General features: G+C 42.9%; 2 protein-coding genes across 5 annotated transcripts; both read left to right on the top strand.

Annotated features, from left to right (window-relative positions):
• Nucleotides 1-136: 136 nt before the first annotated feature.
• LOC108929456 (cyclin-dependent kinases regulatory subunit 2) lies at nt 137-2070 on the top strand. The gene is made up of 3 exons (XM_018743980.1): nt 137-338; nt 1007-1134; nt 1571-2070. The coding sequence occupies exons 1-3, from the start codon at nt 280-282 to the stop codon at nt 1612-1614; spliced, it is 231 nt and encodes a 76-aa protein (XP_018599496.1). The 5' UTR covers nt 137-279; the 3' UTR covers nt 1615-2070.
• A 1497-nt stretch (nt 2071-3567) lies between these two features.
• LOC108929516 (selenocysteine insertion sequence-binding protein 2-like) lies at nt 3568-17806 on the top strand. Of its 4 annotated transcripts, none has more exons than XM_018744097.2 (19): nt 3568-3709; nt 6759-6880; nt 7400-7574; nt 8040-8130; nt 8297-8481; nt 8644-8734; nt 8855-8964; nt 9436-9591; nt 10309-10419; nt 11130-11249; nt 11680-11812; nt 11989-12155; nt 12248-12401; nt 12623-12776; nt 13323-13543; nt 15377-15531; nt 15792-15957; nt 16234-16338; nt 16621-17806. In XM_018744097.2, exons 1-19 carry the CDS (start codon nt 3680-3682, stop codon nt 16722-16724), a joined length of 2550 nt encoding a protein of 849 aa, XP_018599613.1. In that variant the 5' UTR covers nt 3568-3679; the 3' UTR covers nt 16725-17806. The 4 variants fall into 4 exon arrangements, with proteins under 4 accessions (XP_018599613.1, XP_018599611.1, XP_018599612.1 ...); XM_018744095.2 differs by having other exon boundaries at nt 10309-10440; XM_018744096.2 differs by having other exon boundaries at nt 7412-7574; nt 10309-10440; nt 16621-17805.
• The last annotated feature ends 1168 nt before the right edge of the window (nt 17807-18974 follow it).

Raw genomic sequence — 18974 nt, 5'->3', positions numbered from 1 at the left:
GTTTGTTTGTTTGTTTAAACAACAACAGCAGCATACGATACAAACAAGCCCTCGCACCTTTCCACGGCTACTAAACGACTTCCTATTTGGCCGCTTGGAAGCGCGTCTGTGATTGGTGGAAACAGGCGCCCAATCAGGAGCGAGAAGTTCCCGACTTCGCTTTAAACTCCCGTTTAAAAATGTGTCGGTTAGGAAGCAGATAGTATGAGCTGCGTGGGGGGGGATTTGTTCTTTATAAATTATATTGCGAGGAAACCAGTGTGACGACCGGTTTATGATATGGCGCAGAAGCAAATATATTATTCTGACAAATACAATGACGATCACTATGAGTACAGGTAAGCTCGAGTAGAGTTGGAATGATTCGTTGTAGTAGTAGTAGGCCAGTTAGTTTAGCAGCGACGCTAATTAATTAATATGGATGCTTGCGTGTTTCATACTAGTAATTCTAACTGCTATTTCATTTGTTATTTATTAAATATTTTTAGTCTATTGGTATTTTATTTGAAAATCTCCGCTATTATTATATTCTTGCTGGCTGGGTTGCTTCCGACTCGCGACTGCCACTTCGTCCCGTGTTTTTCGGGCTGTGCTGTTGTTTAAAAAAAACGTACTTAGACTAGTCTTAGTTATTTACGTTTTTAACAAATGAGGAAAACAGTTTTCTATCGAATTTCTTGCGCGATTATCATGTCAGAACTGTCGCAGTGAAGCTGTTTCGATCGATCCCTCATGGCTGCTCGCTGCTGAGAGAGAGCAGTAGTCATAGTTTAGCAGGCTGTTGTTGTTGAAAACAGATCATGAGATCAGTCTGATGTCGCTATATTTTTGTCCAACCCAGCTGTTTTCTCACTCGCTACGTGCGATGGCAAAATTGGTAGTTTACTTAGTGCAAGTCGCGACATGATGATTCATTCGTCACGCTGCCAGCATGTAGAGATCTGCCTCCCTGCCTGGCTTAACCCTTGGCCGATGATGCTGTTGAACACGTGTGTCCACCTGACAGGCATGTTGTGTTGCCCCGGGAACTGGCCAAGCAAGTGCCCAAGTCGCACCTCATGTCTGAGGAAGAGTGGAGGAGGCTTGGAGTGCAGCAGAGCCTTGGATGGGTCCATTATATGATCCACGACCCTGGTTTGTATCCATTTACGTTTATTCGTTTAGCAGATGCTTCTCCTCCAGAGTGAAGTACATCTCACAGAAGATACAATGTGTGCATTAGGAGAAAGACACATAGCTGCAGATGTGATTCTAAGTACACTTAGTTTCCTTCACCCTATGCATTGATGTTCATCACACTTGAAGTAGCTGCATAAAATTTTACCAGAATATTGCAGATTCCTAATCACCTTCCTAATGGGGTTTTTTTTTTTTTTTTGAGATACATAGAAACATTATTCAAAAGGTCATTGCGTATCAGGGATTCCCCAGTTTACCACTTGTACTTAATTTCCAGGGTACAGTGTTTCTTACATGTGTCTCCCAACATTGCTGACTGAGAATAAGTCGCACTCAACGCCCCTCCCCCAGGTTCAAAACTAATTTTTTTTTTTTTTCCTTCTTATTTCAGAACCACACATTCTTCTGTTCAGAAGACCTCTTCCAAAGAACTAATATGAACTTCTGGAATCTTCTGGGATATTCATGTTTCTTAATCTGGTATTCAGTGAATACTTGTAAGCCTGCAAATCAACATCTCTGTCTGAGCTGTATTCTTCACAGCAGCAAGTTCAGCCAAATGACACAGGAGATTTGGAAGTTCTTACTAGGGATAGTGATTGTAATATTGTATATGAAAACTACGGGGAGGACATTAATGCCTAGGAATGTCACATGGTCAAAGTAGCCTTTGAATAAAGTAGTTGCATTATTGATCTAGTTTTAGATGATATTTACAGCATGTACTGGTAAATGCATATTTAAAACGGTTGCATTTTTCTTTTAACAGTAATTGGTATGCAGTGCTGTTTTGTGCATTACTCATTGTCAGTTTGCATAGCACACATGGCCACTTGTCCCACAGATGTAATAATATACTCAGTGGTGTAATGAAATGTAAATAAAAGTTATCACTGGAATAATTTTGTATTACTGGAGCTGTTATTTATACATTAGTTTTTCTAAATGTGTAGAAAAGCATTCAATACCTTAGCTTCTCTCTGCTCTTTGATGTGCAGTATATATTTAGTGTAATATTTGTACTGAAGGTGGACAGCTAATCCTTTCTTGTCATTTGGGTTGTAAGGTCTAGAAGTACCAGTATGTAGTAAATTACCCTTTTTGGGGGTTGGGGGTTGATTGGAGATTAGTGTACTTACCAAGAAAAGTCTATTATAATGTGTGGTGGTGCTTTAGAACCTGTCCCAGCAGTTCAGGGTACACCCTGAATGGGGCACCAACCTATCACAAATGAAACAAACACATTACGTGTAATTCTGAGCCACTGATTCAACTGAAACATGTCTTCATGATGTAGGAGGAAACTGGAGTACAGGAATAGAGGGAGAATGCATTGCATTAATGACTTGTTTATTGAACAGTGCATATTAACACAGTTAAACCACATCTATAGTGCTATACCACTTAGTTAATTAGCATTATGTGTTTTTATTGGAAACTAACTGGTAGCTGCCAGTGCAGTGGTTGGAGCTGCTGCCTTAGAGCTGAAGGTGGTAGGATCAAATCCAACCTCTGGCTGTAGTACCCTTGCAAGGTACTTACTCAGGCTAAATTGCTCCAGTAAAAATTACCCAGCTGTATAAATGGGTAAATAATTGTAACCTCAACACACTGAAGTCGCTTTGGAGAAAAGCGTCAGCTAATGGAAAACCAAATTGCTTCATCATGTAACCTGTGCTACACTTGCCTCTGCGTTTTGTCACAACCTCTTCAAGCTCATGAGTCATGGTGCTTTGTAGTGGTTCTATGAAATGCAACACTTCCAGCATTTAAATATTTTGAGTGTATTTTACACAAAATACGATAATCTTTTAATAAGGTTTCGGACTTACCTTCACCTCAAACAGTTCAGCGCTCTTAAACATATCATTGACATTGTAGACCGCTCACATCCAGGCCACTTCCTCTTCGAACCTTTGCCATCTGGCCGGCGCTACAGAGCACTGAGCACCAGAACAGCCAGGCACAAGAAAAGTTTCTTTCCTCAGGCCATCTACCTCATGAACAGCTAAATCCCCCCTAGAGAATAAACCAGTGCAATACACAACGCTATGTTTATATCTATCACATCATATGTCTTACTCACATTCCCTTGCATTTTTGTATAGAACATACCTGTACATACATAATGTCTACTGACTATTTTTGTATATTGTGTACTTTATATTTCTTACATTTTTTTTATCCTCTATTCACATATTCTGTCTTGTCACTGTCATTCTGTCTGTGCTGTGGAAGTTTCTGTCACCAGAACAAATTCCTTGTATTTGCGTGAACATACTCGGCAATAAAGCTCGTTCAGATTCTGATTCCGATATCGCCAACGCGAAATGGAGCGTATATATTGACTTGTGCGGCTTGCCGTACTCACATGGTTAAGCCTACGTTCTCACGACACCGCCGCGCTCGTGATGGCGAACAGCGAAACTCGCGACGTGAAAGCAGCGAAGAGCGCCCTGTCACTGTGGGAATGATGAAGTGCTAAGCGCAGCCCGCAGCAATGAAACCTCGTGTGAACACTCTGCAGAAGGTACCGAATTTTAAATTCAGCACTATCTATGTTTCCAGTACGTGTTGATACGCTGCCCAGGTGTAGGTTCGTGATTTAGTTGATCATTAATTAATAGACTAGACTAGACTAGTCTAGTCCAGCGCAGCGCTCAACTTCTGCAGGAGAAGAGAGAGCTGCCTGTGCTGAGGCATTATAAATTATCACTGACTGATAATGACATGTTGATTCGTGTACTTTCATGTGTGTGACTGACTGTGATGCCCTCAGAAAGACTAGTAAATATGAATGATGATGTAGCAAGATATATATTTATATCAGTTTTTCTGACGCCGGAGGTAAACCGTAAACGAAAGTGCTGAATAATTGTGGCAGCGATTCACGGATTCGTTGTCCAGCTACTTCGTAACCAGTGACTCAGTGTTGGTCAAGTGCGCACTACTTACAGCACTGCGCTGCCAGTGCCAGAACAGAAGAAAATCATGTCCCCCCCCCCCCCCCATTCAGTGAATCATTCAGTATGTTCCCAGTGTAGCAGGAAAACTGTGAGGGCAGAGCAGTGCCTTCCCTTCAGGTCCTTAGGAGCAGCAAAATTGTTTGCTCGCTCTACCGACGAGGTACAGTGTTACACACCACACGTGACGTGTGTTTCAACATGTCATCTGATGAGATCCATAGGCTCTCTTTGTTAACCCTCTGTGAGGATCACCCAGATCACAAAGAGCCAGCTCTCAGCGAGTGAAGGAAGTGGGATCCGTCATGGCTCGGACCCCCAGCCCGGCGGCGGCGGAGCCAGAGGCCGGGACGAGGAGGAAGTCGGAGCGCGCTATGGACAGTGGCTCTCGTCGCCTCCGCAAAGCGATCGCGATGAGCTCCTTGAGCTACCTGATTATTCATCTCTGGTGTTGTATGTGTGGGGGGCATGGTGGTGCAGCGGGTTTGGCTGGGTCCTGCTTCCTGGTGGGTCTGGGGTTCAAGTCCCGCATGGGGTGCCCTGTGATGGAGTGCCGCCCCATCCTGGGTGTGTCCCCTCCCCCTCCAGCCTTGCGCCCTGTGCTGCCGGGTTAGGCTCCGGTTCGCCGCGACCCCACTCGGCACAAGCAGCTTCAGTCAGCGTGTGTGTGTGTCCTAAATGCCTCTGGGGCTTCTTCTTACTGACAGCCTTCTGCCTCCATGAATGCCAGTCAACGGTCTTCAGCGCTGATGCGCAGGAAGGTGGGCAGCTGGTAGTGTAGTGCTTAGAGCTGCTGTCTTTGGACCCAAAGGTTGTCGGATCAAATCCCACCTCCGGTTGTAGCACCCTTGAGCAAAGTACTTACCCTAAACTGCTCCAGTAAAATTACTCAGCTGTACAAATGGGTAAATAATCATGTCGCCTTGTAGAAAACCCCCATCTAAATGAGTAAATGTAAATGTTTTGTGACCTTAGAGGTGTTGCACTTGTTTAGTTGCTTGTGTAGTGTGTGTAATTTTAGCTTTTTTTAATTATTTATTTTGTTTGCGCATAGCTGATGCACTTTATGTGTCATGTAGCTGCTGTGTGTGTGTTTTCCTGAAGGGTTAATAATGTACCCATCATATCCTAATCACAGCATAACTTTTGTTTTATTATTAAAACTGTTGTTAAGTAAACAGTGTTTGAGTTTTAACACATTGCGGTGGCGTGGGGGGCGCGGTGGCGCAGTGGGTTGGACCGGGTCCTGCTCTCCGGTGGGTCTGGGGTTCGAGTCCCGCTTGGGGTGCCTTGTGACGGACTGGCGTCCCGTCCTGGCTGCGTCCCCTCCCCCTCCGGCCTTACGCCCTGAGTTGCCGGGTTAGGCTCCGGTTCCCCACGACCCCGTATGGGACGCTTGTCCAGACTGTGTGTGTGTGCATTGCGGTGGCAGAGAAATGTAGCCTTGGTCAGCGTGCCGACTGAGCGTTGGCGTTCAGTCACAGTTCCACTACAGTATGTGCCCTTCAGAGCTGCAAAGTTGGATTATAGCAATTTGTCCATAAAGCCTCATGATAGTGTGATGGATCAGTTACTCAAAATATTTTCCATTTTCAAAAACCCCAGTTTTAGTTTTCTTTTCATGGACAAACGTCTCATTCTTGTCTGCGTTTAACCCCGTTTGACATAACTTACAGTAAATGTTTTTTAACATCTGCACATTTTAATTCAGTGGTGGACACTGATAAAGTTATTTTCCATTTTATTAAAATGGAAAATGAGGTTTTTGTGACGAATTTACCACGTACCATTTCTGAATCATTGCGACCCTCTCCGGGACAAGTGGGATGAAACTCACTCATTGACTTTGTCTATTAGAACTGTGCTGCAGATTCTTAAAGCCCAATAAAACAGAACAGCTGATGTGCGAATACTGTACGTGCGTTCAGCCAGTTTTTAAAGGTTCTCGGAATTTTGTGGGAATTATCTAAATGCTTTTGACCAAACTGGTATTTCTGCAGTTGGGAAGTCCATTTTGCATCACTGAAGTATTAACATCACACTAGAGCGGTACGGTGACACTGGACAGGTGTGGTTTAATGCCCGAGTCTGATCATACGTATTATAAAACAATTAAAAGTGGTATACGCTCACTTGTTTTTAACTGAAGACCTAAATGCTTCCCTGATGTTTGTACTTTCCTCGAGTGCCGCTCTGTGTCTGAGGTATTTAAACATCCTTTTCACTTTCAAAAACTATTTCTTAAAGACAATTTACTTACTTAGTAGGAGTTAATGGCAGCGGCTGCCTTACGATAGACTGGCTTCCCATCCGAGGTATTCCTTGACCAGCCTTGCGTCCTGTGCCTCTTGGATGGGTAGGACAAGTGATGAACAAAAGTGATTGAGTAAACAATGGCTGCCAGACCTCGCTGAACCAACGAGTGGGGGGTGTTCCGAATTTTTTTTGTGGTCTGGTGCGGACCTGCGACTGACGCCATTCAGCAGCGCTTAATGAACTGAGACATTTTTACATTAATACAGGTTGATGTCTTTGTAAATAAAAAGCAATTTAATTTTAATGTCGCATTCCTTCTTTCTAATTTTTTTTTCTTTTTTCCTTTCGTCGGGTCACCAGGAAAGCAAGCTGTCACCTGAGGTTGAGCCTTTTGTACCGAAGCAGAGGAAGGACCAGCATGCGGTGGGGTCGCCCTGCCCTCCTGATGCTTGTTCGACAGAAGCACGGCGGCACGCTGCAGGGTGGGTGGAGCTCCTAGCGCTGTAACTGAAGGTGACGAGTTGCACGGGAGGCTTCCGCCTCTTCCGGGTGGCATGCCCGCTCTCTTTTTATACAGTAAACAGTCAGTGTAAAATTTCTTCCTCTTGAAATTTCAGTGCAAATATTTTTCTTCAAAAATCCTCAGCGGAAGTTGCTAAAGTCTAAAGGCAAATAATTTAATGTGTATTTCAGTTTTTATTCCACTTATAAATTTGACATTGTTTACACTTTTTTTTTTTTTTTTTAAAATTTAAATGTTTAATGTATGGCACACATTGCATTAGAGAGCGAAAAAAGACAGCAAAAGGACATACGTGAACAAAGTAGACCACAGCTTTTTACACATAAACGTTTCCCCGTGTAATTCATGAAGATGTAATTCATAATGAACTTTCATACGAATTTTAAAATTGTTTATCATAAAAGTTTTGGGAAAATAGAAGTTGGTGCAATAATCTGCTTATACAGACTGAAATGGGCAAGGAAGGGTTTCATTACAGCGTCCCATCTAGGGGTCAGTCGCCCGTGTGCAGTCAGGAGAGCCCCTCGGCCCTGTGGCCCAGACAGAAGACCAGTGGCAGCAAACATGGGTACAGCAGCTCCCGCCGGGCCAGAAGGGTCCCACAGAACCAAGGCACAGCACTGGAACGCACCCTTTCGGAGTCACCGAGAAAGGTACGCCTCCAGGGTCATTCCTGTCCCTTCCAAAGTAGAGGAGCGCGACACGTGGATTTCTTTTGTTGCATCAGGATTTTGGGGACGTAACAAAGTTACTGAAAGTGATTATTGTGATCTCATCGAGATGCAAAATAAAATTGCAGCGTAGCGTATCTGCACAACGCGATTTTGTGCATGAGGCATCCTTCACCCAGGCCATTCTGGCAGCGTTTTGATTATCTCAGCTTTCTGTTTCATTGTGCTGTAAGGGAGGTTGCCATGAATTCTACGTGTTATTCGTTTTGCGCTAGTAGATTCCCAGCAGAAATTTGGGGAAGAAAAAGCTGAAGTGTGTTCAACTTATCACTAATTCTAATGAAACCTGTAGAAGAAGGTCGTCATACGCATGGGTCACCAGTAAAGACACACAGCACCTTTGCCTTAAATCACACCTCTTTTGTAACCAGCTGTACTTTGTTTCAGGCGTCACGACTCAGTAATGATCTCATCTGTCTGGAAAAGAAAAGCCCCAGAGAACCAGCGCATAAGAGAGAAGGAAGTATGAAGGAACAAGGTAATTAGAAATGAATGACTGAAATAGTGGTTTTGGATCAACAGCAATAGTTTCATATGTGTTGTTCTTGATTTTTGTGTCTTCCCTGACTGTAAACTGTACATGACTATTGGTAGGTAAAAGACATCTGTACAGGAGACATTTCTCCCTTCATTTTTATCTCCAGGTAGAAGACCCAAATCAACTCCTCATCCTCCACAGAACTGCGAGACCCAGAGGGCCGATGCAGATCCCTTTCAAGTCGATCTGTCTGATTTCCCAGAGCTCACTATTCCCACAGCCAAGACCCGTTTGGGACGCCGATCTCCTTCTCCTGGAGCGTGGCCTTCGGCTTCATCTTCACCCAGCAAGGTTGGTTCCTGTGCCCTCCTATTACAGTAACCTTCCAGTGTGCTTTCCCTCCTTCGTCTCGGGCTTGTGATGAATGAGTCGTCGGGCATTTGTGTGGAACCCACCGTGATGCAAAAAAAATACCTGTACCGGAAATGCTCCTCTTCTGTCTTCTATATTCAGAGCGCTTCCTCAAGAAAAGGACCCCCTGCAGACTCCTGTCCAAATTCTGAGACTCCTGACAATAGGGATGTGAAGACAAAGCCTGGCCAAGGTATGGGGCGAAGGTGCCATCCGTGGTTGCTCCTTCTGATATTGTACCTATAACATAGGTTTATGAGATGAGCACAATGTTTGGCACGGAGGTGTCTGACTGTACGGCTTACCTGGTCAGGCCGGACCCAGGAGCCCACAGCACCCGGCCCTGTTTCCCCAGCTACTTCTTGGGCTGCTGTGGCCTGCCAGCCCCCGAGGAGGCTTCAGCCCAACACACTGTCCTTGCAGGTGCACTGCTTGTTTCTTCACAAGAGCAAACCTTCCTACTGGGAATATGAACACATACTCAGATTGGTTGCGTATAGTGTCATAACCATATTTTATAGCAAAGCCATAAACTGACCTTCATGGCATAATTGTTTTACTCAGTGAGCTAAGCAGTTTCTACTGCTCTCGTTATTTAATGTTTGTTAGTGATAGTGCTACTCACTGCTGTGCTGTGCATGATTAGTCTTTTTTGTGGCTCTGTGCAATGTGCAATGTCCTGGTAGGCTCGTGTATGCACAGATTTTTCAGCTCATTTTCAGTCACTGACAATCTTTGTGCTGACAAAGAATGTTATATTTAAATTCAGCCAGGTTGACTTGTTCGTTCAGTAAATTAGACAAGTATCTGACTAGGAGAACATGCTTATATCCTGGCCAGTAAGGACTGCGGTTGCAGAGGCCGATTTACAGTGTTTCCACCTTCCACTTCCAGGAGGAGGCTGAAGCTCAGGTGGAACTGGAACAAACCTCTGAGAGGAAGAAAAAGAACAATAAGAAGAAGAAGAAGAAGAAATCAAAACAAACAGATTATACTGCTGAAGCAGAGCCAGAAGCCCCAGGCCCTGAGCAAGAGCCCCCAAAGTTTGAGGTAAAGTCATTGCTCTGAAGGTATAAAACTTCTGTGGAATTCTAAACTGTTCCACACACACATACACACACACGTTGGCTGAAGCAGCTTGTCCCGTACGGGGTCGTGGCAAACCGGAGTCTAACTCGGCAACACAGGGTGCCAGTCCATCACAAGGCACCCCAAGCGGGACTCGAACCCCAGACCCACCACATGGCGGGACCTGGCCAAACCTGCCACACCCCCCCACCCCCAAACTGTTCCTTTCTTGTAATATCATATTTAGAATATTCCCTCCGGTAGCACACTTTACCGGGAGCTTTTTAATCTGTTTCCGTATTGGTGGACAGAATGGTTACACTTGTGTGAATATACACACACACACACACACTTACACTTTCTGAACCGCTTGTCCCAATTGGGGTCACGGGGAACCGGAGCCTACCCGGTAACACAGGGCGTAAGGCCAGAGGGGGAGGGGACACACCCAGAACGGGACGCCAGTCCGTCACAAAGCACCCCAAGCGGGACTCGAAGCCCAGACCCACCGGAGAGGTGGACCGTGGTCCAATCCACTGCGCCACTGTACCCCCCGACCTTGTGTGAATAATCTGAGTAAATTCTGAAGGTAGGAGAGTATTGATAATTATTATTGAGACTATTATCTCAGGTTGTTCATAGTTTTCCAGCATGTCTGCCAGACTGCACCAACACCTGGGAGGATTGTGTTGCCGACAGGATGAAGAGGAGTTCCCCGACTTGGCCCATGCGATTTTCGGTTCAGACAAAGGACAGGGTCCAACACGTTCCATCATATCCTCTAGCAACGTGGCCAAGAGTCCAAAAGGGGTGAGAGTTTCACTCACAAGCGTGAGTATAAATAGTAAATTGTTCTCAGAGATGTGCGTAGCTTTGGAGAAAAATATCTGCTAAATGAATAAATTTTCTTGCTTAAAAGTCAACTTAAAAGTACAGTTTCCGTGTAATTCAAAAAAGTAAAAATACATAAGTGGGGGAAAAAGAATGAATAAATAAATAGGAATACATTTGTGGGTTTTTTTAAATGTAAATTTATTAAGTTGAACATTTGTAACATGGGGAGTCAGTGCAAAGAAAAGAGAATATTATGTAAGTTTATGAAATTTCAGTGCAGTGTGCTTACTTGCAATAAGTGTCTTGGTGCAGCTGAAAACTTCTCGTCTCCTTTCCACTGTCTGCAAAAACTGTTAATTTCTTTATTTCAAAACAAATTACAATTACTGTACATGATGTGGGAAGAACTTCACTGAGACTAATTGAAGGAAACCGTGGTAAAACCTTCGCTGGATGGACCATTTTAGCAATGGGAAAGCCAAGCTCCCGTGGGCAGGGAGTAGCTGAGCCTTATTAAAGCTTTTAATATCCTCACACACATGCAAAATTAAAGACGATCTGCTGTTTCAGCACACAGCCAAAGTAAGCCCAGATGTGAAACGCTGAACGTCTCCAGTGAGTCGAAGAAAATTACTTTTGTCATTTAAATGCGTCTGATGTTCTGCCTGCCTACGCTTGTGAGACAGGATAAAGACGGTGACCTTCACAGAGGTGGAGACACCCCTGCTGACAGTCGTGGCGGAGACAGGACCTTGTCAGAGACGCCCCAAACGTTGGCCCCTCCTACTGACGGCAAGAAGGGACAGGTGGGTGCAGGATATGCTGTTTTTCACTGTAACTTGACATGACTTGTAGATTACAAGTTATTGAAAGTATCAGCGCTAGTCAAAAGTTTGAGTACACCTGGGCAACCTAGAAAATCTTTTATGGGACAAACTGGACGGAAGAGTCAAAGTAAGTCAACCCACAATTGTCCTTCATCTCTGGGAAATGCAGCAGAAGGCAAATGCCTTGTGGGGAGAAGTAGTTTCCATGTAGTGTGCTTTAACTTTTGACTGGTTCCATAGGAGTATTGTGTACATTTACAACTGAAATATTTATCATTGCAATTTTTTCTTTTTTTTTTGGTAGGCTCAACTCATTTGCATGCAGTGTTGCAAAAATTGATTTGGAAGTAACTTATGATGATATTGAGTAAAACCTGATGGGCTGATGGACAACATCTGTCTCCTGCAGAAGCCTGAGAAGCCAGGTGGCAAGAAGAGCAAGGTTCCCGTGCAGCTGGACCTGGGCAACATGCTGGCTGTGCTAGAGCAGAAGCAGATGTCCCAGAAGTCCAAGCAGAACCCCAAGCCTATCATCCTGTCAGGTGGTTATTTTTCATTATTATTTTTGTCGTTTTTATTTATTATTGATACGTTTCTGAAATCATACCTCTGCACCTTAAAAGCAGTGGTCTCAAGTAATACAAGTTTCTGCCTTTTTGATGCTGATGGTTTTTTTTCTTCAATTTTTTTTTTTTTTCTCCTTGCTGTGGTGTTGCAGTTGGCGGTGGACTTCCTGTCTTACAGAAAGACCCCTCCACTCCAAAAAAACACCCACGGCAAGTAGAGAGGGTGGCACACAACCCTTTAGACTCTACCAGCCCCCTGGTGAAGAAGGGCAAGCAGAGAGAGGTCCCTAAAGCAAAGAAACCTACGCCTCTGAAACGAGTGAGACTCAGCCGGTGTCCGGCCCTCTTTCGGTCGACTCCCGTTTACCTCCGTTTCCCAATGACTACCATCTGCATTCTCTCACTATGCAGATCATCCTGAAGGAGCGAGAGGAGAGGAAGCGGAACCGTCTGCTGGAAGAGCGGGGACTTCTCCCTCCGGCTGCTGATTCTGGGCCCTGTAGCAATGAGGTGGTGGTTCAGCTCGAGAGCCTGCAACTGGAGGAGATCGTGCACAGTTCCACAGGTGAGGCAAGTTTGACAGTTGACTCTGTCTTCTATCTTCTCGTAAATATGATGAGAGTTTTATAAAGTCTTTCGTAAAGTTTTTCAATTTTGGTAAAAATGTCCCATCTCATTAAAGGTGTTTGTCTAGTGTTAGCTGTTTTACTTGATTTCTCAAAAGGGTCATTTGCCTGAAGAACCAGCTGAGAGAGGTGTGTCTATGGCTGAAACGTTTTTCCACAGATGTGACAGAGGAGTCCATGACTGTACAGGTGGATCTTTGTACACAAGATGACCCTGCACAGGCAGAAATTGGGGAGCAGCCAACCAACGATGGGTCCTCTTTAGAAACAGCCCTGGTCCAGCGTCCCAAAATCCACAGCCGGAAGTTCAGAGAGTAAGCTATGTGCTGGTCACTGCTTTTTCTTAGCTGGCTCGAAGAATCTTCCGTTTATATTTATTCATTTAGCAGACGCTAATACAAAGCTTGCATTACATCAACAGAAGGGGAGATTCAGATGCAGATTCAGATTCTTGAGAGCAGTCAGTATTGAAGAATCGGTAAATTTGTACTCAAGTTGGTAAATTTTCTAATTTATATCCATTTTAAATGTCATACATTACATTAGCAAGACAAAAATTGTATCTCTAAATCTGATGAGCAAATGGACTCGACATCTTTCTGAGTTACATTGAGAGGATAAGAGAAAGAAGCCGAGTAATGCATTTGTATGCTACAAATAAAAGATGAGAATGTGTGGTGAACAATGATTATGGAAGCATTTGAAAACATGAAAAGGCTGCATGTGGTTGTTGTAATTTACGATTTTAAATGTTGCCTCCAGAGGGAGCTTTTGCACAGCTGACCAAATTATACAGGTTTTTCAACCATTTCTCACTCGTACACATACACCTTCACACACACACACCCTTTCCTCCTCAGCTACTGCAGCCAGGTGCTGAGCAAGGAAGTGGACGAGTGTGTGACTGCGCTGCTGAAGGAGCTCGTGCGCTTCCAGGACCGCCTCTACCAGAAGGACCCCATGAAGGCACGAATGAAGCGTCGCCTTGTCATGGGCCTCAGGGAGGTCCTCAAGCACCTCAAGTTGAGAAAGGTCAAGTGTGTCGTCATTTCCCCCAACTGTGAACGCATCCAGTCCAAAGGTACCCCTCAAAGATCTATCTTGCGTTGTCATTTTAAGATGGCTTCTGGTGGTATTTGGTGTGCAGCTTTCTTGCTAGGATGTGACTAGATTGAACTGTTGAGATACAGAGTTTACAACATTTATTTACTTGAATGCATCCATTGTTTGTTAATCTCTTAAATCTTTTAAATTATAAGGTGAACATCACACTTTTAGAAAGAACACAATTTTGTACATTATGAACGAGGAAGATTAGTAAAACCATGTTGCTAGTAATGTCATGGCTAGTAATGTCATGGTAAATGGTTCCTGAGATGGAAAGAGTTAAACAAGTTGATACTGTTATGTCATATTTTTGGTGTGAAAGTTAGTAAAATGTGCAGTCATAGGTGTGGAAAAGTAGTTAATCGACTTAAAGGGATAAACAGTCAGCTTTCTGAATACAAACTGGCCTGATTTGGGCCACCGCTGTCCAATATAATTTTGCATTTACATTTATTCATTTAGCGGACACTTTTCTCCAAAGTAACTTACATCTCCAAGAAAAATGCAATGAGTGCATTACATCAGTTTCCAGCTACGCAGACCCTTACCAGCTGAAGAGATTCATAGAGGCACATCATGCTGCATTCAAAGTAACTTTCTGAAGAAAAGTTGCTGAAACTTACTAGTCTGGTCAGGGTTACGCATCCATTCGAAAGGCGTGACTCAACTTGAACCATGGTCAGAGCCATACTTTTCAAATGGTGACAGTTTGGATGAGTGGTATGTCTATCTTGGAATGACTATCCTTTTAAAATCTCTCCATGAGCAAAGTATAAAATCATTAATGGGCTCAGAAAGAACCCCAGAGCAAACAACATCCAGGGAATTGCAGGCCTCTCTTGGCTCAGCTCAAGTCAGTGTTCATGGCTTCATGATTAGAAACACTGCAAAAATGGGATGCGTGAGAGAGTGGGAAGACGGACACCACTGCTCACTAAAAATAGCATGAAAACTTGACTACAGCTCACCAAAAAGCACCTGCATGTCTCTCAAGAATTCTGGAAGAAGGGTCTGTGGACTGATAGCCCAACAAAGAACTTTTGGATTACATGAGCCTTGTTAAATCTGACAAAAACCAAATACTGTACAAGTCATGCGTGGCAGCGGCATCATCATGGTCTGGGGATGCTTTGTTGCCACGTGATCTGGGCACCTTGCTCTCATGAATTTCAGTTTGTATCAGAAAATTCTAAAGCAGAATGTCAGGCCATTAGTTTGTGAGCTTAATCAGAAGTACAGCTGTGTCCCGCAGTAGAATGAGGATTCCAAACATACAAGCAAGTCAACATCAGAAGGCCTAAAGAAAGTTATGGAGTGACCAGGTCTTAATCTGATTGAGATATGGTGGCAAGGCCTGCTTGACCTGCAAATGTTGCTGAGATAAAGGAGTGGAGTATAATTCCTCCCCAGGGATGAGAAACCTTGGTCTTCAGCTGCAGGAAGTGTTTAGTTACGGTCATTGCAGCTAAAGGTGGTGCAACCAGTTATCGACTGGGAAGCGGCCTTTGTATGTCTATGACTGTACACTTCATTATATTCCACACCAAGGAAACTAAAAAACTACTGGTGTCACTTTTATGGTTCAGTTTCTCCCCATTCATATGGTATTATAACCTATAAAAAGATCTGATCAAACTTAATGTCGAAAGCTGCAAAAATAGAGAAAATATGAAATAGGACAAATGCTTTTTCACGGAACTGTATTCCACTGTCGACATCTAACATGACTCAACAAATGTAATAGTGCAGGCATTAGTGTTTGTGATAGTGCTGTTGTACTGAAGAGGCTCTGTCATTATGTTCATAGGTGGTCTAGATGAAGCCCTCCATACAATTATCGACACGTGCCGTGAGCAGAGTGTGCCCTTTGTCTTTGCCCTGTCACGAAAGGCACTTGGCCGTTGTGTCAACAAGGCTGTGCCAGTCAGCCTGGTGGGCATCTTCAACTACGATGGTGCACAGGTGGGAGTGTGCAGCACTGATGCTGGGGAGGGTGAGATTTCCAAGAAAGACAGCAGCACTGCAGTATTTGCTAAGAATCGTGTATTACATCATGGGTTTTTATGTTATGTTCTGAATGCCTTGTTTCGCAACATTAAGGTGAAAACTATTTGGTAAAGTATGCGAAAGTGAGAATACTAATTTAGCAAAGCTTTGTCTATGAAGGAATGTGAAAATGGTGCTTTGAGAAGGACGTATGTCTAACATCTTTGTATTCGCAGGACCTGTACCACAAAATGATCGAGCTGTCATCAGAAGCCAGGAAGACTTATGAGGAAATGATTGCTACCTTGGAAAAACCAAATACTGAGCCACTGCAAGTTCCTGTTGAGCAAAAAGATGTCGACTCAACCCTGGACCAGTCAGAAATGGTGGAACCAGAATACAGTAAGTTTTCAGATTGTCTGTTGCAGTGCCTTATCTCCCGTTCCTGGCTTTGTGGAAGTTCATCAAGATGCTCTCCATTAGCCCAGTGAGGTGCGTGTTAATGGATACATCGCTCACAAAACAATTCCATATATCTTATTGAAACAATATATACACTTGGTACAACATTGACTTCAGTGGTTCTCAACTGTGGAACAAGAACTGCCCTTTTTTTTTTTTTTTTTTTGAAATTGGTACTTGATGTAGACCTTTTGAGGAGGAAATTTGTCTTTGCAGTAAAGGTCTGGAAGAAGATGCTGGAGAAGGAATCCAACCATCGGTTTTTATACTTCGAGGAGCCATTGTCCACAGCTGGCATGGCCGACGAACCAGGACTGCAGAGTGAGCAAGATGAGAAGAGTTGATGATGACAGTTCTCGGCTAAATAACGTTTAGAAATATAGGCATCAAGGTTACAGACTTTCTCTTGTTTTTTCAGTCCTTGTAACCTCTGAGCCTGAGTGATCTGGTTGTGAACCAAAAAACAATTGCTTCAGTATGAAGTAATTTCCAAGCTGAAAGTGCTGCAAAAATAAATCAGGAATTTGAGCGTGGTGATTGGCATGCCCCTTCTGAACCAGCAACCATGTTTACAAACTCGACTCATCTCATTTCTCTTTACAGTTCATTCACCAGGGCCTGCAGCACAAGGCAGTAATACAGGTTTGGGCAGAAGAAATTGCTCACATCAGCAGAAAATTTCTACTGTAAATAAAGTTTCTAAATAAATACATCATGACAGGCTAATTGAATAGCACTACTGCTCTTTAAGCAGCATTATGTTTGTATTGGAATTTAATGGAAAAAAAATATGGGAAGATAACATTTTATCAAAAACCAGAATTGCTTTGTCACAGGTAATTTATGCCTTAAACATTTTGCAGTTCTGCTCAGTATGAATATTTCCATTTTGTCACTGACATGGCATAAGAATTTCTGCTGCTGGTGTTAGAAGAGGGCACTGTAGGCTTTAATGGACTGCACAGTGGTATGAACCAACCTGAGGTCATGTCCTCTTGCTGTGCTGACAGTTCATACACCTTGATTTTGGTAAGGAAAGGCACAAGTAAACATCAGTGTTAATTTGGGTTCAGTTGCTTAAATGCATTTCCAGAAACGTTATCTGCCTTTATAATATTCCATGCACTACCTTCAAAAGTGGTGTATTTTGCAAAATTCTGAATCAGCTTACTTTTAAATAAGACTAATAGAAATGAATGTAAACACATCTGACACAAATTTACTGTAAAATGTTAATCACAAGTACAGTACATATAAACAATGACAAAAAAAAAAGTTGAAGTTAAAGAAGCTGGGGAAAAGGCAAGTTATGCTTTTGTGTTGTCAGGGACAGCATGGTATGTGGATGATTCCCCCCTCCCTCGTTGGTTTTGTTATTTTTTTTTCTCTCCTCTTTGTACTTTTTTTGTTGAACTGAGAATGGTAATGTTATTCCTGAGGAAAAAAAATGCACAGTATATGGCAAAATAGCCGACAGTGACACCATTCATAGGAGATCAGTACCAGATTTGGACAGTTGGAGGAACTTGGCAGCAGGCATTACTTTCATTTTGGTCAGACACTCGTGAACACATTTCTGTTCTCTGTTGCATTCTTCTAGTTGTTGATTTTAAAATGTGACAATCTGAATGTTAGTGTTTTGTACCTGACCCTTTGCAAATGTGAATGTTTCACAAAATGCATTTAAGCAATTGTTTCCATCTAGTTGTTCTGGTGAATCAAACCATTATCCACTTAAAATTATGCAGATTTTTAATTTGAAAAAAGGAAAAAAAAAAAAAAAATTTCTTCTGTTAGGCTGTTAATTTCTCTAAAAATATATAGCTAAGTTTGCAAGTGTTAGGAATAAAATAAATAGTTTTTTAATTCACTACTTGGTTTTTTTTTTTTTTTTTCCCCCCTCCCCCCCAAAGACAAGGTGGTTTTCAGCACTTATCTTACTTCTAGATTTTGGATGTTGACTTATTCAGAAACATTTGGTCTGTGAAAGAATCCAGACAACCCCGCTACTTATAGATTTAGTTGTAGAGGACAAGCATGCCAACTGGGCTATTAGTACACTAAGACGTGTCTTGTCTCCTACCCCAGCTGCTGTAAAATTTATTTTTTTTTTTCTTTCAATTTTGTCAGCTTACACAGGTAATCACAGTAGAAAAGTTAAGTATTGCAGATCTGTCTCCCTAATACAGGGAGGTTATGAGCTTGATACCTTGTTACATGTGATTAACATTAATACAGCCTCACTTTTCTGCTTTCACTGAGATGTGACTGAACTCCAAACTGAAAGACTTACTAATTAATTGTGCAAATTTCACAGCATTTATCAGCTGTCTTTATGGTTCCCTCCCCATGAGTGTCTCAGTGAGATGATCTAATAGGAACACAATCAAGTCACGGGCCCAAACTTGTTCATGCACGAAGGAAAGTCAAACATCAGTGATCAGTTCCCAAAACCTTGCGTCAGTGACCGGCGTCAAAAATCCAACCACCGGGAAAATGTTCGTGCAACGAGTCTAGACAGTAGGTTTGAGTCAGCAGTTCATAAGTCTATGGGCTGTATGGAGGGAGGATCATATTAGAACAATTTTTGAAAGGGGCTAAACATTTAAAAGTATAATTCATACATTAATCACACCAACTTTTTTTGACTGGCTAGAAATTGTAAAGGACAGCTAATGCTTTCAGTCTATGATAAGCACCTGCACAACACATTTTCACAGGGGTCACTTGGTGGTGTATTCTTCCTTAAAAGCCCTTGCCCATACCTTTGCTTATAGACCACAATGTGTGACACTAATTGCCAGTGGGCATTTAATGTTACTTTTTGGATTAAATTAAGCCTGAACTCTCATTAGAAGCACAAACGAGATGGAGGTCATTGTACCGTGGACGGAAAAGTTGGATAAAAAGGACAACCAGCAATCAGACTCAGGGAGGGTGACGCATCCATTTCTACA

The sequence above is a fragment of the Scleropages formosus genome, chromosome 12 (assembly GCF_900964775.1).
Source record: "Scleropages formosus chromosome 12, fSclFor1.1, whole genome shotgun sequence".
Taxonomy (NCBI): Eukaryota; Metazoa; Chordata; class Actinopteri; order Osteoglossiformes; family Osteoglossidae; genus Scleropages; species Scleropages formosus.
Note: the sequence above shows the minus strand (reverse complement) of the source record. Positions and strands in the feature narration are given on the sequence as shown.

Coding starts and splice junctions, on each gene's coding strand:
- LOC108929456 (XM_018743980.1), top strand. CDS start 280: ATGGCGCAGAAGCAAATATATTATTCTGACAAATACAATGACGATCAC. Junction 339..1,006: donor GACGATCACTATGAGTACAG/GTAAGCTCGAGT, acceptor TCCACCTGACAG/GCATGTTGTGTTGCCCCGGG. Junction 1,135..1,570: donor TTATATGATCCACGACCCTG/GTTTGTATCCAT, acceptor TTCTTATTTCAG/AACCACACATTCTTCTGTTC.
- LOC108929516 (XM_018744095.2), top strand. CDS start 3,680: ATGAAACCTCGTGTGAACACTCTGCAGAAG. Junction 8,482..8,643: donor CTTCATCTTCACCCAGCAAG/GTTGGTTCCTGT, acceptor TTCTATATTCAG/AGCGCTTCCTCAAGAAAAGG. Junction 10,441..11,129: donor TGAGAGTTTCACTCACAAGC/GTGAGTATAAAT, acceptor CTTGTGAGACAG/GATAAAGACGGTGACCTTCA.